The following is a 21,735-nucleotide window of genomic DNA, read 5'->3' as shown; positions in this document are numbered from 1 at the left end:
AAATTTAGAAAACTGTCAAACAATTTGGAAAGCTCAGTTGATCAAATGAAAAAACAATAGAGCATTAACTCACACCAGCTCGTCTTCAGCGACTTCCTTTTGTGTATCTAGAGTTTTCCTCCTCAGTTCTGTCATCATCTGATCAATCTCTTTCTGAAGTGCTTGCAAGTTTCTCTCAAAGGCCTTGTCTTGAGTTCCTAGAGTTTCATTTAGCTTTACAGCTTTTTCATTTACAGCTGCAGGGGGCAAAACAAATTTGGGAAATTAGTAAACAAAAATGCCACATGCAAAAATGACACTCAGCATCTGCTCTTCCCCGCTGTCTCCAAATGAAATGTAGTTTGCCATGGGTGTCCCTGCTGGGAAATAGAGAGCAAGTTAACACAACAGTCCATGACAAAGAGGGAAGTGTGACGTATTTCTCCGTATTATATTTCATTTTGGGGGCATGATAATTAAAGCATGGTGTTTCTACCTCAGAAGGAAGAAATACAAGTGCCTCAAACCCTCTTCATGTAGGAGGTACAAAATGAGACGTGTAGCATAACCCCTCGACGCTGAGCACACAGGTCTGTGTTGCTGAGCAGACAAGCATACTCAGTTTTAAAATACTGAGTACAGCAATACTCTCAGCGATGAGATCTCTGAAATGACCCTGCCCTTGCATGTCCATGCACTTCAGTGTTCATTTGTTTAAATGAGGAAAGAAGCATTGGTCTAGGGACAAGGGTTTACTTCTGATGTGCGCTAGAGTTTGAGAATCACTGGTTTAGCAGAACGAATTGGGTCGCAGTCTCTAATTCGACCTTTTCCAAACTGCATCTTTCTTACTCTTTTTTCAAGATAAATGTCTTTGGTTAGAAAGTTGCTGCAGTCAACCCCTTATGCCTGATAGCCATAGTTTAATCTGTGGGACGATCTGAATCAGGTGGTTTAAAGCCCAAACATGGCCATTCCTAGCCCTGTGGTAGAGGTTATCGCTCAGGCGCTGTATTCCTAGAAGTTAGGGAGGGCGGCTCTTGGCCACTGGTTAATACCTTGACGTATGCCAAGGAACTGTCTCAAGATTCCACCACTATTGCTAGTAAGATATCACCTAGGCTGTGTCATCTTTGCTAAGGAACCACAGTGACCATGGACTGGTTGACTGGAAAGCTCCTAGGTCCAGCAGACTATGTGGGAACCACGCCAGAACGGCGGCGATGATTAACTGGCAGGAGGTTTCTACTTCCCAGATGTCAAGAAAGGCAGCAGTCCACGTGGCGCTGCCTGTGATAGAGCGCCACCCTTTGGCCTGAGCATGCCTGTCTGTGCAGTTGATTCAAACCAATCATGGCGCTCAAGTAACCACTGACATTATTTGCATGCATGTGCATGCAGTTTTTTTTTAATGAAAGGGATGAACCTGACTTTCCAACTTGCCAAAGGTGCATGTATTTCCTGTATTGAGTGGATATATAAATGAGCTTTGATTAGGCATATTTTTTGAAATTTGATTGAATTTACGCCCTGGGCCATGATGGTTTTGAGGAAGGAAGGAAAGCGAGACAGAGCCTCACTTCTGGTCTATTTGCAGACAAAAATTTGGTGGAAAAAGAATGATATCAGAGAGAGAAAAGAAAAAGGAAAAGATGGTGGTACCTTTTGGAATGCATGCATCATTTCTTTTAAATTAAAGTAATATGTAAGCAACTAGAAGAAATTATTAGGGTACAAAAATACTGCTTTAGCAAAATAATGCTAGAACAATGCTGGAAAGTGGAAAGTCTCTGGGTATTTTTTAAGCTAAAGATGAATGTGTTATCTAGTCTCTTACTCAAAGATATATACTATCAGTTCAGTATGTTTCCAACAGTATCAAACATTTTTGTAAAATAAATCTATCTTTTAAATGTATTTATTTGTTTCTAACTTATTTCAAAGGCAATTTAAAGTAGTTTTAAAATATCTTTAAAACAAGATAAAATGACATACAAGGAGATTGAATAAAGATAAAAAAATTAATGCAAATCAGGAGAAGTATTAATAGACAGAATGGCATACCCTAATGTTCAGCACAGCGGACCCTAAATCAGTGCTGAGTGTCTTAGTAGCTGAAGCATAAAGGGATGAAAAGGGGACCCTTCAGAGGTTACAACATCTGTAACATGCAAGTGAATTAATTCCTCAGGAGAAGCAAAGCTGTTTTTCATACTGAACTTGAAAAAACAATATCCTCTGATGGGTAATTTTATCATGAATGAAAAATACTCCTGTGACCTGAGACACAGGATAGAAGGGTGTCTAGCATTTATCACATCTTCGTAGATGTCAGGATATACACTAATGGGTTATGTATGTTCACTCATTAATTCTAATGGTGCAGAGAATAAAATATAGTTTATTCATGATCTAATCAGGGTTCATAGCACAGTAGACTTTAAAAATTATAGCAAGGGGCCGGCTGGTGGCATAGTGGTTGAATTTACGCACTCTGCTTTGGCGCTGTGGGGTTCTTAGGTTCGGATCCTGGGCGGACCTATGCACCGCTCATCAAGCCATGCTGTGGCAGCATCCCATTTATAAAATAGAGGAAGACTGGCACCAGAGTCAGCTCAGGGACAATCTTCCTTAAGCAGAAATAGGGAGATTGGCAACAGATGTTAGCTCAGGGCCACTCTTCCTCACACACAAACACACACACAAATTATAGTGAGATAAGAATGCCTAGATTAATAGAATGCGATTATCTATAAAGGGTCATGACTTACAATGGAAGATAGGATGAGAAAGGTATTCCATCTATCTAAAAATAAAATGGAAATAGACAAACGCCAGGCTGAACCATTCACTTTCACCACAGCAATTTATTGTCACTAATAAAACCTTAAAGTACTGATAATTATCCTCATTATTGTAGTTTTGAGAGAGGAAAAACAGGGTATGGTTATGTCGTATCACCCACTTAAAGCTGTTGGTGAATTTCCTTTTCCTTTTTAAAAAATTCCCGACTATCTAGTCTTGAGGTACAGATATACATCTCGGTGAAGATTTAGTTTAACTCTGGTATTTTCTAGTTTAAATTTTCATGAAATTTGAACAGTTGGATTAATTCTGCCAACGTCTTTTTTGTAAAGGGCTGTGGTGATCATTTTTGTTGTCATTTGTGTTAGTACCTGCTGGAAGAAGAGAGGAGTGTTCACATTTTCCTCAGGTACAGGATCACAGCTATCCCACACGGCACTTCACGTGAATTAGAAAAAGCTGCCCCAACTGGACAGACCGTTGGACCATTTGATGCACAATTTAGAGAATGGGAGACATCTTTGAAGTTACATAACCCTTTTTCATGGTGGATAGATTGTGGATGGTGAGCCAACCCTGGGTTAAGTATCATTTCCACCCCGCCCCCTGCTGGTCCTCTGTGCGATGCACAAATTAGGAGGTGGAGGCTGTAACGTAGAGGAGAAAGTAAGCAGTGCTGATACTGGAGTCTACTGGAAACACAGGTTAGCATTTATTCTTAGGTACCAATGTTTGATTGAAATGATCAAAATGAATTCCCAGAATAGGTTTCTGGGTACTGAGTCTTTGAGATTGAGATGGAAGGAAAAGTTCCTGGAAAATTGACTAGCGCTTTCAGGGTGTCACTCAGGGCAAAATGATTCTACCTGCAAGGGGAGTTTTTGGCAGGCAGGGGAGGTGGACACTTCGAGTAGCATCACTGGAAGATAAAACCAGGGAAACTACAACCTCATCTAGCAGAGCATACAGCACAAGGAGTTAACTCAGATTTTTCTGGTAGGAGCAACTTCTGTTTCAGATCTTGATACGTTCGCCTCAGATTAAAACTCTGTTACTCCTTACAGTGGGCAATCTTTGGGAGTTTCTGTCTCTTCTTGGCCAGAGATTCCTAAGAATTACCTGTCAGGATCTGTCTTGAAAGTTATGTCATGTCCTGATTTATTTGGCTATATTACAAAGCCATGTATCTAAAACACATAACATTGTAGAGAAATAAAAATTTTTTTTAAAGCAAAAAAAAAAAAACCCCGCAACTTTTTTCCTACTTTCTAAACATGCATGCATGTTTATTATACATTAAGAGATATTTAATAACTAGTGGAGTTGTTTTATATTATCTGTTTTCTTTAAGAGTCTCTTAATCTGGGCTTTTGCCCCAAAATGGCTTCCACTTTGATTCTCAATCAGATTGGTAGACTCCAAGAACTAACTCCTGGAGAAGTGTGGACTACATGCAGGACAGCTCCTGGTAAGGCAGCACATCCAAATCCCAAGCAACAGATGATCATTAAAAACAAGTACCAAGTATTTTAAAAGCCATTTTGAGAAATTAAAGTGCCTCTTTAAAGTACTGAGTAGAGTGATAAAATTAGCTTTCTGAAAAATTAAAAGTCTTTTAAATAGTTTTGAATGCAAACAATAGCACAGCATAAGTTGTCCATTAGTTATTTAATCATAATAGCCATTTCTCAAAAATTGCAGCATTCCTTAAGGAACGCATTCAATTTACTGCTATTCTGCACTCATAATTACTAATTCACTGATTGTCGTCACTAATTTAACACTGCAGGTTGTAGATTCTCAGCAGATAATGCCCTTAAATATGTTGATGAAAATATTTTTTAAAACCTAACACTCAAATTTAAAAATGTCATCTCTTACTAGAGAAATTCCAGTCCTGTGTAATCCTTTTTCAATTTTTCTGTTGGGAGAAATAATGATTAAATTATGACTTTTCTGATACCTTCGGCATCCTGGGCAAGCTCCTTAATGAAGTCTGTTAAAGAGCTTGCTCTCGTGTTGGTCCTCTCAGCATCCTGTCCAGTTTGCTCGGCATCTGCTGTCACTTTGGTAGCCTAATGATCCAAATTCGGGAAAAGCATAATTAATAGAGAAGAAGAAGCTACAGTTAGATAAGCTCCCACTGGCTACATTTTCTTTCAAATATTACTCTGAGCCAAAGACAATCGATGAATTATTGATCAGATGTCCTGGAAATGATGCCCTGTGCTCAAGTATACAATTAAACTTTATTACTTTTTCCATTAAATGGAAATCAGAGAGCTGTATTTGGTCTTTTTCAAACCCTCGTTATATGCAATGGCACAGAAGAAGCGATAAATTGCAATTATTTTTGAAATATCTTTAAGGTACTGTTGCCAAAAGTCTTTAATGGATTCTTCAGCCTCCACATGTTGCAGTTTTGTCCATATTTTATTTACTGAAAAAGTGTGGAGTGTAGCAATGATCTCTGGAAGGAGGCATGGGCAGTCTGTCTCAATAAGCCTCATCCTATAGATTTGGTTTAGATCAATACGTTAATTAAAGACACAAAGAAGGGGAGATGCTTAGCTAGTAAGTAGTAAGTGCTTGTTGTATAACACTTTAAAGATGCCAGGAAAACATTAAAGAAAAATAAATGCTAACTTTCCCCATATGACATCACAAGAAAAGATGGCCATTAATCCCAGAACCATAGATCATTGTCAACACAACGAAACAGACCCCAAAACACCTCACCTCCCAAAGAGTATCTTCAGACATTTCCACCTTTACTCACATTGAAAATACCATCTGACCAAGGGAATCCATTTAATGTGTTCATAATTAAGATATACCATATTTAGTCAAATAAAAATGGCTTGTGCAAAATTAAAAATTTCTTAAAAATACTACAAGGTTTGGAGCATGTTATAATAGGTTTATATTTCATTTTCCTATGTGTATGCATATGCTAATAAATATGAGTTCTTTTTTACAAGAAAGATAGGGGTAATCTACAGATAATCAATCAAAGAATCACAAACTGCCTCAATAAAATTTGAATAAGGTCCAGGTTGGCAGAGTATTAATACTCCACAATCTTGGACTTGAGTGCCTGCATTCTAGACATGCCCAGAGAATCTAAATTTCTTTATACATAAGTGGATTTTAAATAGAACTTAAAAGAGAACTAAATGTCTGGCCAGCACAGAACATGGTAAAAGATGCTACAGGAATTTTACTGCATTTTCTGAATTTCCAAGGGCAGGTAGAGGTTTAATTCATGAAAGTTTTCAAGGTTTTGCACAAAAGGTAGAATATAAAGTCCAACAATTATCATCTAATTTTGCAACCTGAAAGTGTTACTATCACAAATAAAAGGAAGAAAGGATAAGAATTCATTGGAAGTTTTTAGAATTACTCTTTAAAGTTTAATACACACACACACACACACACACACACACACAATGATTTAGAGGTTGTTAATCAGTGTATTAAAATGCTCTGAATTAACTCTTCAAAAATATCAATAATGGGATTATTTTCACTTTTAGATTCAAGGTTCATATGGATGAAGTAACTTTTTACACATACATAGGACACATAATTTTCTAAATGCTGCTTTAGAATTACTAAGGTCAGCTGCTTAAGATGTTGGGGCTGTCTAAGTTTCTTTAGATGTTTGTCTAGTCTGGACTTGATTGTACTCTATGATGTTGCTCCTATTTTCACATCTCACAGGGACCTGATCTCCATTGTGGTCACCTTTCAATATCTTATCTTCAGAATTAATGTATCCCAAGCACTAGCATCTCTTACTACACAGAAAATGTACATTATAATTTAAACTTAAAATTTATTTTTTGCTTTATCAATAGCTTATATGTATTATGAAAAGATAATAATTTATATAAGTATTTATACCATCAAGCTTACCAATTCTTGTTAATGGCACAAAGCATCTAATTTTTTGGAAATAAACATATATTGATACACTGTCCCTTTTAAATTCTAGACAATCAAGACAGTGCTCATTGCCTTGACTTCTATTTACCTAGTTAATTTTTACAGTAATGTGTAAGAGTCATCACTAACAAACTCAGTACCAATTATATAAGTACTCCAGTATTAAGATGTCAAGAATTCTACATGACCTATGATCAGAAACAAGTTAAAAAAGTTATCACTAAGACCCTATGCAATTGACCTCTCTACCTCCTTTTGTATATGAAATATGCTAAACTCTTCCCTTTTTAGGGCCTTGGTATCCTGTTGTTTTTGCCTGGGATGAATTTCTGTTCTATACTTTCAGTGACCAGATCCTTGTCATCCATCAGCTTTCAGTCTAATAAGCATCTCTTCCTGGTGTGGCCATTCCCAGGGCACCTCTCCAGGTTTCCACACTGCCTGCAGCAGAACACTTCCTTCTCAGTGCTGTGCACTTTAGAATTACTCATTTATGTGTTGGCTTACCTATTTATTAGCTGCCTCCCTGACAAAAGTAAGCTCTAAGAGGGTAGGAACCCAGTCCATTTTGCTCATCACTTTCTATCCAGCTCATTATATGATGCCTGACTTATAGCAAATATTGAAGCAATGTTGTTAAATATGACTAAACAACAATTTCCTAATGAATCTTGCCAACCTTATTATCATTCTTATTGCCTACATTTCTATGAACATTTCCAGAAAAAGCATTTGTTCATACTATTGCTCCTTCTCTCCTCTCCAATTATCCAAAATAAATCCAGCCTTTGAGATTCACCTTCTCTGTGAAGCCATCCCTGATATTTTGGCTCGTGTTCTCCTTTCTTAGATTTTCAGAAACAACCATCGTTACCAGCATTCATGACTATTTTCGGTAGTCATGTTAGGTGTTTTGCCAATATATTTAATCTCCATCCTTGGGGCTTATGTCTTATCTTTGTGCCTGGTGTATTGTAGGGGGTCAAAGATGTTGGGTGATTGGCTGATATAATGATAATCAAACCAACTATCCCTTTGAAGTTCTAAAGCCTGTTAGAGGGAAAAAAATCTCTCTCCATATGCCTTCCCAATACCATTCAAACTGGCCATATGCCTCGTGATACGCTTGCCAGCGAATGTGGATGGCTGGGCAGTTTTCTGGGTGTTTTTCACAGCCTCCTTGGAAGCTGCTGCTCAAGAGCTGCAGCTGAGTGCTTAGGAGGAGAGCCAGGCCTGAGAGCCTCCAGTCCCCACCACACTGCGTTCTAGTCCCTGGCCTCATGGTAATTCAAAACCAGCTTGCCGTCACACACCAAGTACCATGCTGTGCAGGAAAGGGTGGAGTTGGGAATGGGCAGGACTCTTTAGGGCCAGCATGGTCCTTACTGAGGAAGAAAGTGGCCTGCCCTGCACAGACAGGAAGAGCTTGCTCCTTGGCTGCACTCCAGCAGAGGAGGAGATGTGAGGTTCCTGGCACCAAAAGGCATTGACTTATTATGGTATTAGCACTCTTAACGATGGGTCACACGGTCAGGCTCAGCTGTACCCTAGACTGATATGAGTGTTCAGAAGGGCTTACAACACTCTTTTGTGTCTCATCTACTCTTCCTACCTTTAGAGATACATAGAGGGCATGGTCCCTACTTTTACCCTGGTAAAAAGGTATGGGGAGGTTAAGTGACTTATCTGAACTCACACAGAGGGAATTGGGGACAAAACACAAATTTTCTGTCTTATAGCTTCATATTCTGTCTGTGTCAAACACTAACTTATGCTTGGCCAACATCCAGGAAAATAAATGAACAAGCTGAGCATTCTGGGTGGGAGGAGGGACATTGCTCCAGCTTATGTAGTACTTTAAGTGTATAAGCTTTAGATTTTAGTAAATTAGCATATTTAAAAATCCATATCAGAATATCATATGGATATTTTTAAAAATCATGACTCATTACACAGTAATTAAGTTGAAGAGTCACTCTTGTCAAAACCACACATGAGAGACTCCCTAAAGGATGCCTATGACAAATGCACTGTCACCTATGGGGAGTGGTGATGGAGCCTGGTATCATTGTAAAGGCGAAATTCACAAGAATCAGTTTCACCCAGGACAGGCTATTGATAATGTTCCAGATGAATGCTAAATACCACATGATAGAAGCTATCTGTCTGGTTCAGTTTGGCTCTTCCTGCGTTTTATTAAATTACCATCCCCATTCCTTAGTCATCTTTCCTCTTCTCTATTATCTTGTCCTTTGAGTATTTGACAAATGTCTTCTCATTTATCCTAATATGTTGTACAATCTTCCTTTCATTCTCTATCTTTGATTTTCTTATTTTTACGTCCTCTTACCTCTGTTCTACAATCTTTCCAGTGTTCCTTTGTAAATGATATCTCATACAGCACCTTCTATGGATGTCTCTTACCTTTGATTACGTTTATTTTACATTCAAGTTCACTCAACTAGGTGTTTTGTTCCTTTTATTTTTCTTCTTTTTTTTTTGGAGTATTTATATCCAGGCAGCATGCATTATCATTAGGCACACATTAATTTACTTCTGAACAATGTAGCTGTTACTTTCTTGCTTTAGCTCAAGCAGCTCTCACTATGTCTCTTGAAATCCGCACATAATTTTCTTGGTTGGATATTACTAGTGTCTTTCATTTTCTGCCTTCTTTATGTGAAAACTAGAATCTAATGGAGCATATCTAACTACTGAATAAACAACATTGCTTCGATGCCATCCACCTTTGCATTTGCAGACTTACATGGTTTCCTGCTAAAATTAAATTTCAGATCTAATCATTTATATGATATTCTCAAGGGTAATCTTCAAACACTACCAGTTCCATGTATGTAAGTGTCAGTGAAGTGCTCCTCAGGCAAGCGGCTAGGACAGACAATACACAAGGAAAGAGATGGGGGCAGCCAATTGACCCTGTGGAATGATAACAAGTCACTTCCATGTGGAATTTCTCCCTAAGTATTTCAGGTGTCAATTTTGAAAGTTACAAACCAAACAAGTAAAATTTGTTATACATTCTCTCTCTCTCTTTTACCATATAATAGCAGAAATAAAAAACATTGTTGGCAACTTAAACTTTTTAAAACTATGAAGAAGGCATTGTAAACATATAATAATGTTGACATTTAAATCATTTAAAAACTAGTTTCATCATTTTGAAAATGCCTTATCTTCATTTAAATTTGATTTTCAATAGGCAATAAAAAGACAATGTAAATAAAGCTATATTTTGATATATTATGTAGTTCAGCCTATTACATAGCATTCTCCCCTTATAGAATATAAACTTTTAAGAGATGTTTATCAAAGAAAGTAAAATATCCAGCTCAATATAATTATAAAATATGTCTGATTTTAGCGTATTTTAGAGAAATTCAAAATCAGTGCTTATCGTGTGTTTCTCTACCTTTCATCTGGTTCTTCAAATGCTATTATTTAAATTATCCACAATGAATTAACTAAACACATATTGAATGACCACATACTATGTGCATGATATTTGCAAAACCATCGTGAGCAGAAAAAAACCCCAAAAAACAAAACACGCTTCCTGCCCTTTTGGAGCTTACAGACTGGTGAGGTAGAGAGGTATTTCTCATGATCATGAAAATAAATTTATAATCACAAACTGAAGGAAAAACACAGGGTGTAAGTCAATTACAGGAGGAATCTCATCACACCTGGAATGTCACAGAGGCTCCCATAAAGCAGGCTTCCATGAGCTGAATTTGGAAAAGTGGTTGGAATTAACGGATGTTAACAAGATGTAGGAGGAGGTCATTTACTTCAAGGCTAAAGAAAGTACGTGTACAAAGGCTCTGTGGTGGGACAAAGTGACTGAAGAATAGTATGGCTGGGGTGCAGATGGTCAGGGCCACAAGTGGTGGGAGATGTGGCCAAGGGGAAGATTAAGCTAGGAGCAATGAAAAGTCAGGGGGGAGAGTTTAAGCACTACGGTGACATATTCAAATTTGGAATAGTAAAAGTGTCTTCTGGCTACACCATAGAGAACAGATTGGGAGCAGAATAAGAGTAAAAGCAGAAAGGCTAGCTAGAAAGCTTATGTGGTAATCCCAAACTTCCAGTTATGGAGACTGGGTGAGAGTGGGGTAGTGGAGAGGAGAGCTATACTTAGAAGTAAAACCCACTGCATTTGGTAATGGGTTGGATAGTGGGAAGACAATGAGGAAGAAAGAAGAGTCAAGGAGTATTTCTAGGTTTCTGGCTTATATATTCAATGTGTGGGGGGTCCAGAGGACCAGACCATGAGGAGAGAGATGGGGCTGGGGAGTTAAGCAGTAATCAGATCAGACAGGAGAGCATCACATGTCATCCTGAATGAAATGGAGAGCCGTTGCAGAATTTGAAGGAGGAGAGTAATATGATCAGATCTGTGATTTAGAAAGTTCACTCTGCTATATAAATAATAATCAGTTGGAATTGGATAAGGTTTAGAAACAGAGGTCATAGAACAGAACTGAATTGGGTTGGGGGTGAAAGAAAGTTTGGAGTGAAGGGGAACCTGTTCACTTCTATTTTGAGAGAATGGGTAAACACTGGAGGATAAATCACTGAGATGCTCTAAATAGGAGAAAGTATGGGTTTTAAGAGGAAGATGGTGAGGTTAGTTTGAGGTGTCCAGTCAGTAGTTAGGTACATAGGACTGAAGAAGGAGACTGAAGTCTGTCTTGAACATATAGATTTATTTATCATCAGCACATACCTGGTAATTGAAACACAAAGAGTTTTCAGAGTGAGTGGAGATGTGGACCGAGAACTGGACCCCAAGAAAATAAAATTTTAAGGGATGGGCAGAGGAAGAGCCTGATGATGAAAGATCAGAAAACTAAGAATGAAACAGAGGAGAGTATGTCAAGAAGGAAGGAAGGGTGACAAGTGGCAACTTCTACAGGGTGTTCAAGTCAAATAAAGTTTCCGCTGGATTCAGTGGCCACCTGGTCATTGGGCATCTTGTAGAGATAGTTTGGGTAGTGGGCTGGGAGTGGAAGTCCGGGTTGCAGTGGATGAGAAGTGAATACAGACCTGTCTCCCAGTCTGTCAAAAAATTTGGCTGTGGCACAAAAGAGGAACCTAATCACAGTAGCTATAGAAGTATATGGAGTTGTCATCAAAAAGCATCTCAGTAGTCCATACGTATTATAGGACAGTTTGAATATGCTAAACGTGACTCCCATTTCCAAGGAACTTATATGCCAATGGGGAAGGAAAATGGCAATAAATTAAAATACATTGAAAGAGATATCTGATTATGTAATTTTTACATATTAGCTAAATTATATAAAATACAAGTTAAATGTTAGTTTTAGGGAGGAATATTATTCTCTTTACCAATGGCTATTAGAGAACTAGATTGCTCCATAAAAAAACAAGCATAAAATATATCAGCACTTGAAGGAAAGAGGGCAGCTGGATGAGACTTGTCAAATTTTTTAACAAATCCAAAGAACGTGTCAGTCATAAAGAGACTAGTCAGTCAACAAAGCAGAGGAAAAGGAGCATCAAAAAGATTGGCTGTACCAGTGAAAGCCATGTGCAGAGGAAAAGGAGCTAGAGCCAACAAGTGACTATCAGCTCGCCTTAGCTCTCAACCTTGGCTGACATCAGAATCACCTGGAGAGCTCTTGGAAATCCCAGTGCTCATACTGCACCTCAGACCAATTACATCATAACCTGTGGGGGTGGGACCTGGCACCAGGCAATTCCAATGTGCAGTCCTAGTGTAAGACATTGTGTCCTCTAATGCAGCCATGGATAATAGGAAGTCACGGCCACTGCACTTATACTCTGGTCCAAACTGCCTCATCATTCATGCCTGGAGATAAAGGTACTGCTGATCTTAGCCTAATCATATTGGATATCTAAATCATCTAGCCCTCTGGTTATGATCCCATGTGTATCCATTCACCTTTTGATTATCATCAGGTTGACCACAGGGAAAGAAAGAATTGATCATGTCAACTTGAGTATGTAAGGTCTTCATGACAGTTATGTTTCTAATGATAAATGTGGTAGGGGCAAGTTTAATTAATAAGTGAGGATTTCCATTTCCTGCCATCCTCACTTCATCCAGGAGATCTTTGCTTTCAGCAGTCTTATTTCTAGGCTTTTTCTGTTACAAAATCTGAAGAATGGCAGATAAAAATGGTACTGGAGTGTGGAAAGGAGGAAAAAGAGTAATTTTACAGTGGAGAAATGTGGCAGACACTACCTCACACAGGCGATCAAGGTCAAGATCAACAGTGATCAGATGTGTTGGTTGCATAGATTCTTAATATGCTGTGATAAAAATGATACTTTACCTCTGTGGTCTTTCCCACAAAAACCCATAACTCCAATCTAATCACGAGAAAGCATGAGACAAACACCAACTGAGGGACATCTTACAAAATGCATGAACTTGTTGCAACTGTCAAAAATCATCAAAAACAAGGGGAGCCTGAGAAATTGTCAGTCTAGAGAATATAGCCTAAGAAGGCACAATGACTAAATGTGATGTAGCATTCTGGATGGGATCCTGGAACAATAAAAAGACATTCAGTGAAAACTGAAGAAAGTACAGTCTTTAGTTAATAACGGTAAATTAGTACCAGTTCATTAGTTGTGACAGATGTACAGTACTAAGATATTGACAGTAGGGGAAACTGGGTATAGAGTCTATGAGACATCTCTGTACTATCTTTGCAACTTTTCTGTAAATCTAAAACTATCCTAAAATAAAAATTTTATTTAAAAATATTGGAATTAACTCAAAATGTATTTTAGGCCTAAATGTAAAATGCAAAACTATAAAATCTTAGAAAATAACATTGGAGAAAATCTAGATGACTTTGAGTAAAGGGATGACCTTTTGGATACAGCACCAAAGGCATGATCTGTGAAAGAAATACTTGATAAGCTGGACTTAATTAAAATTACAAACTTCTGTTCTGTGGAAGACACTGTCAAGAAAATGACAAAGCAAGCCACAGACTTGGAGAAAGCATTTGTAAAAGATATATCTGATAAAGGACTGTTATCCAAAATATACAAGGAACTCTTAAAATTCAATAATAGGAAAACAGAGGCCAGCCCCATGGCCAAGCAGTTAAGTTCATACGCTCTGCTTCAGTGGCCCAGCGTTTCCCTGGTTTGGATCCTGGGCGTGAACATGGATGGCACCGCCCATCAAGCCGTGTCCTACATAGCACAATCAGAAGGACCTACAACTAGAATACACAACTATGTACTGGGGGATTTTGGGGAGAAGAAGAAGAAGGGAAAATAAAAGACTGGCAACAGATGTTGGCTCAGGTGACAATCTTTAAAAAAAAATAATAGGAAAATAAACATCCCAATTAACAAATGAGAAAAGAGGGACTGGCCCAGTGGCATAGTAATTAAGTTGGTGTGCTCTGCTTCAGCAGCCTGGGGTTTGCTGGTTTGGATCCTGGGCGTGGACCCACACATCGCTCATCAAGACCTGCTGTGGTGGCGTCCCACATAGAAGAACTAGAAGGACCTACAACTAGAATATACGACTATGTGCTGGGGCTTTGGGGAGAAGAAAAAACAGAGGAAGATTGGCAACAGATGTTAGCTCAGGGCCAATCTTCCTCACCAAAATGCATACCTTTAAAAAAAAAGAGAGAAAAGAATTGTGATTCAGGCTGCTATAACAAAATACCATACACTAGGGGGCTTATACAAACGGAAATTTATTTCTCACAGTTCTGGAGGCCAGGAAGTACAAGATCAAGTCCCCAGCAGATTCCATGTCTAGTGAGAACCTGCTTCCTGGTTCATAAACAGCATCTTTTCACTATGTCTTCACATGGCAAGGAAGGGACAAAGGATCTCTCTGAGGTCCCTTGTATAAGGGAATTAATTCCATTCACAAGGGCTCTGCCGTCAAACCTAATCACCTCTCAAAGGCTGAACCTTCTAATATCTTTGCCTTGGGGGTTAGGATTTCAACACAGGAATTCTGAGGTGATTCAAACATTCAGGCCATAGCCATACCTGAACAGCCACCTCAGCAAAGAAGATGTACAGATGGCAAATGAGCTTATAAAAAGATGTTCTACATCATATGTCATTAGGGAATTATAAGTTAAGACAATCATGAGATACCTCTATACACCTATTAGAATGGCCCAAATTCAAAACACTGATGACACCAAATGCTGGTGAGGATGAGGAGCAACAAGAGCTCTCATTCATTGCTGGTGGAAATGCAAAATGGTACAGCCATTTCGGAAGACATTTTGGCGGTTTCTTACAAAACTAAACATACTCTTACAATGTGAGCCAGCAATGGTGTTCCTCGGTATTTACCCAAATGAGTTTAAAACTTATGTCCACACAAAAAGCTGCACATGAATGTTTCCAGCAGCTTTAAGCATATTGCCAAGACTTGGAAGCAACCAAGATGTCTTTCAGTCAGCAGATGGGTAAATAAACTGTGGTACATCCATAAAATGGAATATTATTCAGTGTTAAAAACAAAAGAGCTATCAAGTGATGAACAGACATGGAGGAACCTTGAATATATATTACTAAGTGAAAGAAGCCAATGTGAAAAGTCTACATACTGTATGATTCCAACCCTATGACATTCTGGAAAAGGCAAACCTATGGAGACAGTAAAAAGATCAGTGGTCTCCAAGGGTTTAGGAGGAGGGAGGGATGAATAGATGGAGCAGAGAAGATTTTTAGGGAAGTGAATCTACTCTTTATGATATTATAATGATGGAGACATGTCATTAAACATTTGTCAAAAACCACAGAATGTACAACACCAAGAGTAACCTATGGACTTTGAGTGATAATGATGTGACAATGTAGGTTCATCTATTGTAACAAATGTACCACTGTGGTGGAGGATGTTGATAATGGGGGAGGCTATGCTTGTGTAGGAGCAGGGGGTAAATGGGAGCTCCCTGTATTTTTCAATCAATTTTGCTTTGAACCTTAAAATTCTCTAAAATATAAAGTCTATTTTGAAAAATTTAGCATGGGAGAGTCTGCTGGAAAGATAAAAGAATGTAAACTAAGACATAATATAGACCCAACTCTCCTAGTGAAATATTTCTTTTGTCTCTAGGCTCAGATCATTAGGCTGCAATCAGCCCACTAGGAGTAATGACTGGGTTAGATCTGCTTATCCCTCTATGACAGTGTCTGTCATTCTGTCATAGTACCTAGAGCACGGTAGACTCCCAAAAATTATTAACAGAATGAATGAATGAATGAATGAACAAATGAATGAAATGCTACAAATTCCAAGGAAATTTCCCAAACTATCCTTAACTAGATTAAATTATTCCATGTGTATATATTTTGCAGGTATATTTCTTGTTCCTTTATTTTGTTTTATGTTGTATTATATATTTGCATGCAGTTGTCCCATATTATACTTCACACACTTAAGTGCTTATACACACACACACACACACACACACACACACACACACACACTAGACTGCAAGCTCCTTGAAGAGACTGAGCCTCATTTATATCTTTCATCTGCCAACACATAGCTTGGGCTTTGTATGGAATGAACATTCTCAAGTGCTTGTTGAACTGATCCATTCAAATGTACTCTGTTATGATCTGTTTAAAATTTCTTATTTAGTTGTATTCATGTAACAAATACAGAACTATCATATATTAAGTTAATATGAGATAAATATGCTCATTAATCTAATTAATGCCTAACTACATTTGGCAAGAAACTCTATATCTATACATTCTATATTGCTGGTATGAGATTCTGAAAATCTGTTTAGTATGCTATTGTAACAGCAGGGCCATTGTGAATCACTATGTGCTGAGAAGCCCATTTGATTTTCCTGTGGCAAGTCTAAACCAGCCGCAGGTCAGGTGGAAATAGTACCAGGCCAGTGGGAATCTGGACACCAGGTCCTACGTAGGTCCCTGAGTTTAGTGAATTGTATGGCCATTGTTAATTCATATCTCTCCTTAAAAATAAATGGACTAGATAATCTGTAAGAACCTTCTGGCTCCAATATTCTTCCTCATTTAAAGCCCTTAGATAGGCAAAGTGGATCCCTAAATTACAGGCCAGTCTTCCTGTCCATGCACTTTTCCGGCCACAAGATGGCGGACTTTATGTTGTTTTCTTCGCTCCCTAGTAGCAAAAAGAACCTTAACCCTCTTGCAGTTTTGAAAGTTTAAAACTCTCCGTTCCTTAAAAAGTCTGATCAATGCAACATGGACATTCTAACTTTCAAAAGTGTCTTAAATGCTTGGGATTTTCACAATAAAGAAGATTTTCTCTTTTGTGTAAGAATACTGATTTAGACTGTATTTTTATACAAATGTAAAAATCCCATGATGAGATCAAAGAGACTACAAGTATTTTCATTCGTTTTTCTTTTTCTCTACATAGTCAAAGACAGTGCTTTTGTAATTCAGAATTGATAAAAACTTTTGTGGAAGCTACTGCATAGAGTTTTCAAAATACACCATTACTCTGGTAATTTTAGTTATTGTTCTTGACGCTTCCTGAGTATCCTAACACGTCTTTGTGCTACTGGGTTCTAGGATTTTATCTGAGGCAGAAGTAGCAAGTCAAAAATACATCTACTTCATGCACCAAATTGAGAATTAGGAAGAACAAGATTTGCATGTCTGAAATTTGAAGTAATTTTCCCTAATTTACATGATTATCTGCTTTTAGAAGATTCATGATTTTGCCAACTTACCCTGGTCAGAAGCTCATTCATTTCTGTCACGAGTGTGTTCAGATTGCCCTCTGCCAACTGAATCAGCCTCTCTGGGGCCCGCTGGGGTGACAGCAAGTGCTGAAAGAGATTTCATTCCAAATGCATTTTAGTAAATGGTCTTGCAGTCATCATGGGCTCAAACACTTAACAGAACCCAGTTTTCCTTTGTATCCAAAGAAGTTAGCCTTCTCACCTTGAAAGAAAAACAGACTATTTCAATGGGACACATACACAAATCGCTGTGTGGAATATTCTGGTAAATAATGCAAATTGCATAATTTATTGAGAAATTATCATATATCAGGCTTTTTTGTTTTTTTCCTTTAATTCTTACAACAATTCCATCAGGTAAATGTTATTCCATACTGTGGCTTGAAGAAGAGTTAAAAACTCACATGAGATCACACGGCCAGTAATGCAGAGTCAAGATGAACTCCCTCTAATTCTTTAAGGCTCCCATCTCAATCAACAGACATACAGTTTACAGGCAAGAAAGAGCACAAGAGCCCTTGACATAGGGACCTGGCCAGGCACTAAGCAACTGGCCCGTTGGTTGGAGCTGGCCTGGCACTCACAGCTAGGCCATATTCTTCTCCTCTTGAACATCATCAATCTCACAGAACACTGACATTAGACAGAGTCACTCTGTGACAGCGATGAATGAAACAAAACATGAGACCACTCCATAACCTTGTCTAAACACAGACAAAACTGTGATCTCTGTGCAGACCACAGAAGCACCCAAATCCCATTTCCTGGCTAATACGAGTGACCACCACCTCCTCCTAAGCACAGCTTCAGCCCTCCTTTGTTCTTCCCTCCTTCTAGGTAAGATTCATTAGAATACTTACTTATAGGATTATTCCCACTTCCTAATAGCACCCGATCCAGCGCAAAGCCTTGCTTCCTTGGAATCTGCCCCAAATCACCTAGCACAAACCCCCAAACTAGAAATTATTCCTAACACCCTCTTATTAAGACACCCCAAAATTCCCTGTGGCGTGCAGTGTCCCTTGTTGCAATGAGCTAATAAACCCAACTTGTTCCATCGCATGTGCGTTCCTGGTGAGCTCTGGCTGGAGTCTGGGAGCACTGACACAGTGACAGGAACTGCAAAGAGCAGCTACATAACTTGCTTAAGGTTTCAAAATATCAAAATAGGATCCAAAGTTTTCAGATATTAAACAAATTACGGACAAAGAACACAAACACAGAATCAAGAAAGATTGGAATTTAAGAAAAATCAAGGTCATTTTGACCAACACCCAGCCATAAGGAAGCAGACTACTGACCCCCGGCTCAGAATCCGTCTACAGATCAGAGTCTCTCCTACAGGGCCCTTCAGAACTTCATCCATTGCTTAAGGATTATTCTAAACATTTTCTATGTCTTGCTGAAGTATTCACTTTTCCACTTTAATTTCCTTTCTTTGTATTCCCTCCATGTATAAGGAAAATAACTGGTCAGCATCTTCTTTATTAAAACTCTTCACGTTCTTGAATACTGGGCCTACAAGGCAAACTCAGATTCCTCTGCCTGGTTTTCAAGGTTGTCCGTCACGTCACCCTGCCCCACTCAAGTCTCCAGCCTTATCTTTCACCGGCAGGCCTGACTTCTAATGTCTGCCAGACAAGCCTTGTGCATTCACACTTCTGCCTCTGCTCAGGCGGCAAGAGTACGTATGAGCCGAGAGTGAAGGAGACCTCATCACTGGTGGGCTGGGTCCTCCCAGGCAAGTTATTTTCTCTCTCTGAGCTTTGCAAAGGTGGTTTCCTTCTCACAGGGCCGAAAGTTATACTGCCTCTATTCAAATCCCAGCTCTACACCTAGTAGCCATGTGACCTTGTGTCTCATGGGTAACTTTTCTGTGCCCCAGCTTCCCTACCTGAAACAACTATAGATGATACAGTACTTCTATCTACTTCTTGAAGTTTCTGTAAGATTTATGCTTGACAATCCATGAAAGACTTTACTCAATGGCCTAGCACAGAGTTACTCATCAACAAATGTTATTCTTGTTATGGTCATTATTGATTTCTTCTTTGGAAAATAGTGTAATAATACTTACCTTAAAGGCTATGGTCCAGATTAAAGAATATATTCCCTAGAAGAATATCTGCCAACGCCTAGTGAATAAATCTTAGCTTTCTTCCTCCAGTCCTCGCCAATATTTCTCGGTTAAAATTGTCTCTGTCCTTCAAGGTCCAACACAAATTATACTCTCATTAATGATGCATTCTCTGGTTACTCAGAATCTTACCTATTTCTCCAATCTTTGTACTCTATGTCAAATTTCTGTAAAGCACATGGCAATTATGTGTCTTTGCACATTGTTTAATTGTTGTTTACTTTGTTAACCACCTAGACTCTAAGATCCTGAGAGTAGACACGACGTTATAGGAGTCATGAAACCCCAGGGAACCAAATGCAATACTGGGATTTTCTAGAAATTCTCAATAAATATCTAGTAATTGATTGATAATGTATATCAATCTTTCACCTTTCATCTTTTTTCATCAGATGAAACTGCAATTTCCTTAACATTCTCTCGTATCTCATGAACTACCAAAAGCTTTAACAGTCTTTTAGAATAGTGTTTCTCAAATTAGCTCTTGCTGAAGTACTTTCAAAGGTCTACTGGTTCTTTAGTACAAAACTTTAATCTTGCATTTTCACTTTGACAAGAAACTGAAATGTTAATGTAAGCATTTATGGAACCCAGCCTGGACCCCAGAGAGCTGAGCATGACCGCTGGATCTCAGAGCCCACGTTTGCATGCGTGTTTGATCATATGGCAGATTGAGCACATAAATCATGCAGACTTGTCAAGTGATGCCGAATGTCATTTCAGGACTCCTTGCAAGGGGCTCTCTGGTTCAAATTGCGGAAGGGTAGGAGAAATGTACTGATAAAAGAACGTGTGTGGAAGGAGTCAGTATCATATTCTGGTTGCAAGTAGGAATCTGCTTTCAGCAAAAATCATCTGTTATTTTATATTAATGTTTTTAATTTGAATTTCATTTTTTATGCTTTTGTAAGGATTAATTTGTTTTGATTTTATAAAGCTATAAGTACAAATAATTCATACCTGATCTTATGTTTGCACATATTTAAGTGACATCATAAAATTGATTTAGACCAAACAGGGGGTGGTGCATGAGCCTCTTTTCTCTTAATAGCAATCTGCATATTATAGTTCTCAAGTCTGAAAAACACTGGTTTAGAAAGTCTCTGAACTTCCCTAACGGCTGCTTGTCTTGATTTGGGGCAACGGGAAGAGCATTTACCAATTACGGCCACTACTCCCTGGGGAGCTTCTGTCCTCTTCTCCCTGGCTCTTGCTGTTGCTGCTCCAACCTACCTTCAGTTCCTGAGTCGTATTTTCAAGCCCATACAGGATTTTATATGGAGCAGGCAGTGGGCCAGTAAGGTTGATGCTCATGGCCATCTGCTCCAGGCGAGCCAAGTCACCGAGAAGGAGGCCCGTGCATTCATCTCCACAAACTGTGAAACAGAAACGACAAAAAATATTTACTTCTGCTAAGCATCCCAGACAGATGTTCAAAGATTTCAGCTATGAAATATTTTATGGCCCAAGTATAATTCTGTGAAAGATGATGCTACTCATCTCAGATAATTAATGCTTTCAAATGGAGGACAGTTGAAAAGAGATGAAGAGAACAACAAAAGAACAGACATGCCTGTCACCCAGAACCTGAAATACGGATGATGATAGAAACAAGGAACCAAAGAGGAGGAGCCAATGGGTTTGAGGGAAATGAGTTTATTGCAGAAGTATTAAAGGAGAAGTAAGACACAGAATATCACATTATAATCGCTCCAGAAATTCCCATATGAGCAACCTAGAGGGAATCTGTAATGAGGGCATAGAACACATTCCAGAGTCTGAAAATGCATGCAAATGTGCAGTGCCACTCTTCTGCACTGTGGGGCATCGACAGCATTGTGTCTCCACGTGTGTAATGTATGACATATCCGAAAACTATAACTTTTTAGCTTGACAGCTATTGAGAAGAATTATTTTTCTTAAAAAAAGAATTTTATCATTTATGCTTTTTCCTCATGATTTTTATTTATTTGTTTATTTATTTGCCAGCTCTTCCTCTTTAGTGTTTCAGCACATTATCACCCATGATTAGATGCAGCCCCATAGATTCCTGCTCACATGATTAACCTAATCCGATTTTGTGCATCAATCATTGCCAAGGGC

General features: G+C 38.6%; 1 protein-coding gene across 3 annotated transcripts in view; it reads right to left on the bottom strand.

Moving 5' to 3' along the window:
* LAMA2 (laminin subunit alpha 2) overlaps nucleotides 1-21,735 on the bottom strand; it is a 541,014-nt gene that overhangs the window by 109,810 nt on the left and 409,469 nt on the right. For all 3 annotated transcript variants that reach the window (XM_014734836.3, XM_070223794.1, XM_070223795.1), the window contains exons 33-36: nucleotides 20,866-21,008; nucleotides 17,484-17,582; nucleotides 4,748-4,859; nucleotides 74-236 (exon numbers count right to left, since the gene is read on the bottom strand). In XM_014734836.3, the coding sequence (XP_014590322.1) occupies nucleotides 74-236; nucleotides 4,748-4,859; nucleotides 17,484-17,582; nucleotides 20,866-21,008 (517 nt within the window). The remainder of the gene's footprint in view (nucleotides 1-73; nucleotides 237-4,747; nucleotides 4,860-17,483; nucleotides 17,583-20,865; nucleotides 21,009-21,735) is intronic.

This window comes from Equus caballus, chromosome 10 (assembly GCF_041296265.1).
Source record: "Equus caballus isolate H_3958 breed thoroughbred chromosome 10, TB-T2T, whole genome shotgun sequence".
Lineage (NCBI taxonomy): Eukaryota > Metazoa > Chordata > Mammalia > Perissodactyla > Equidae > Equus > Equus caballus.
The sequence above is the reverse complement of the archived record's forward strand: the minus strand, read 5'-3'. Positions and strand labels throughout refer to the sequence as shown.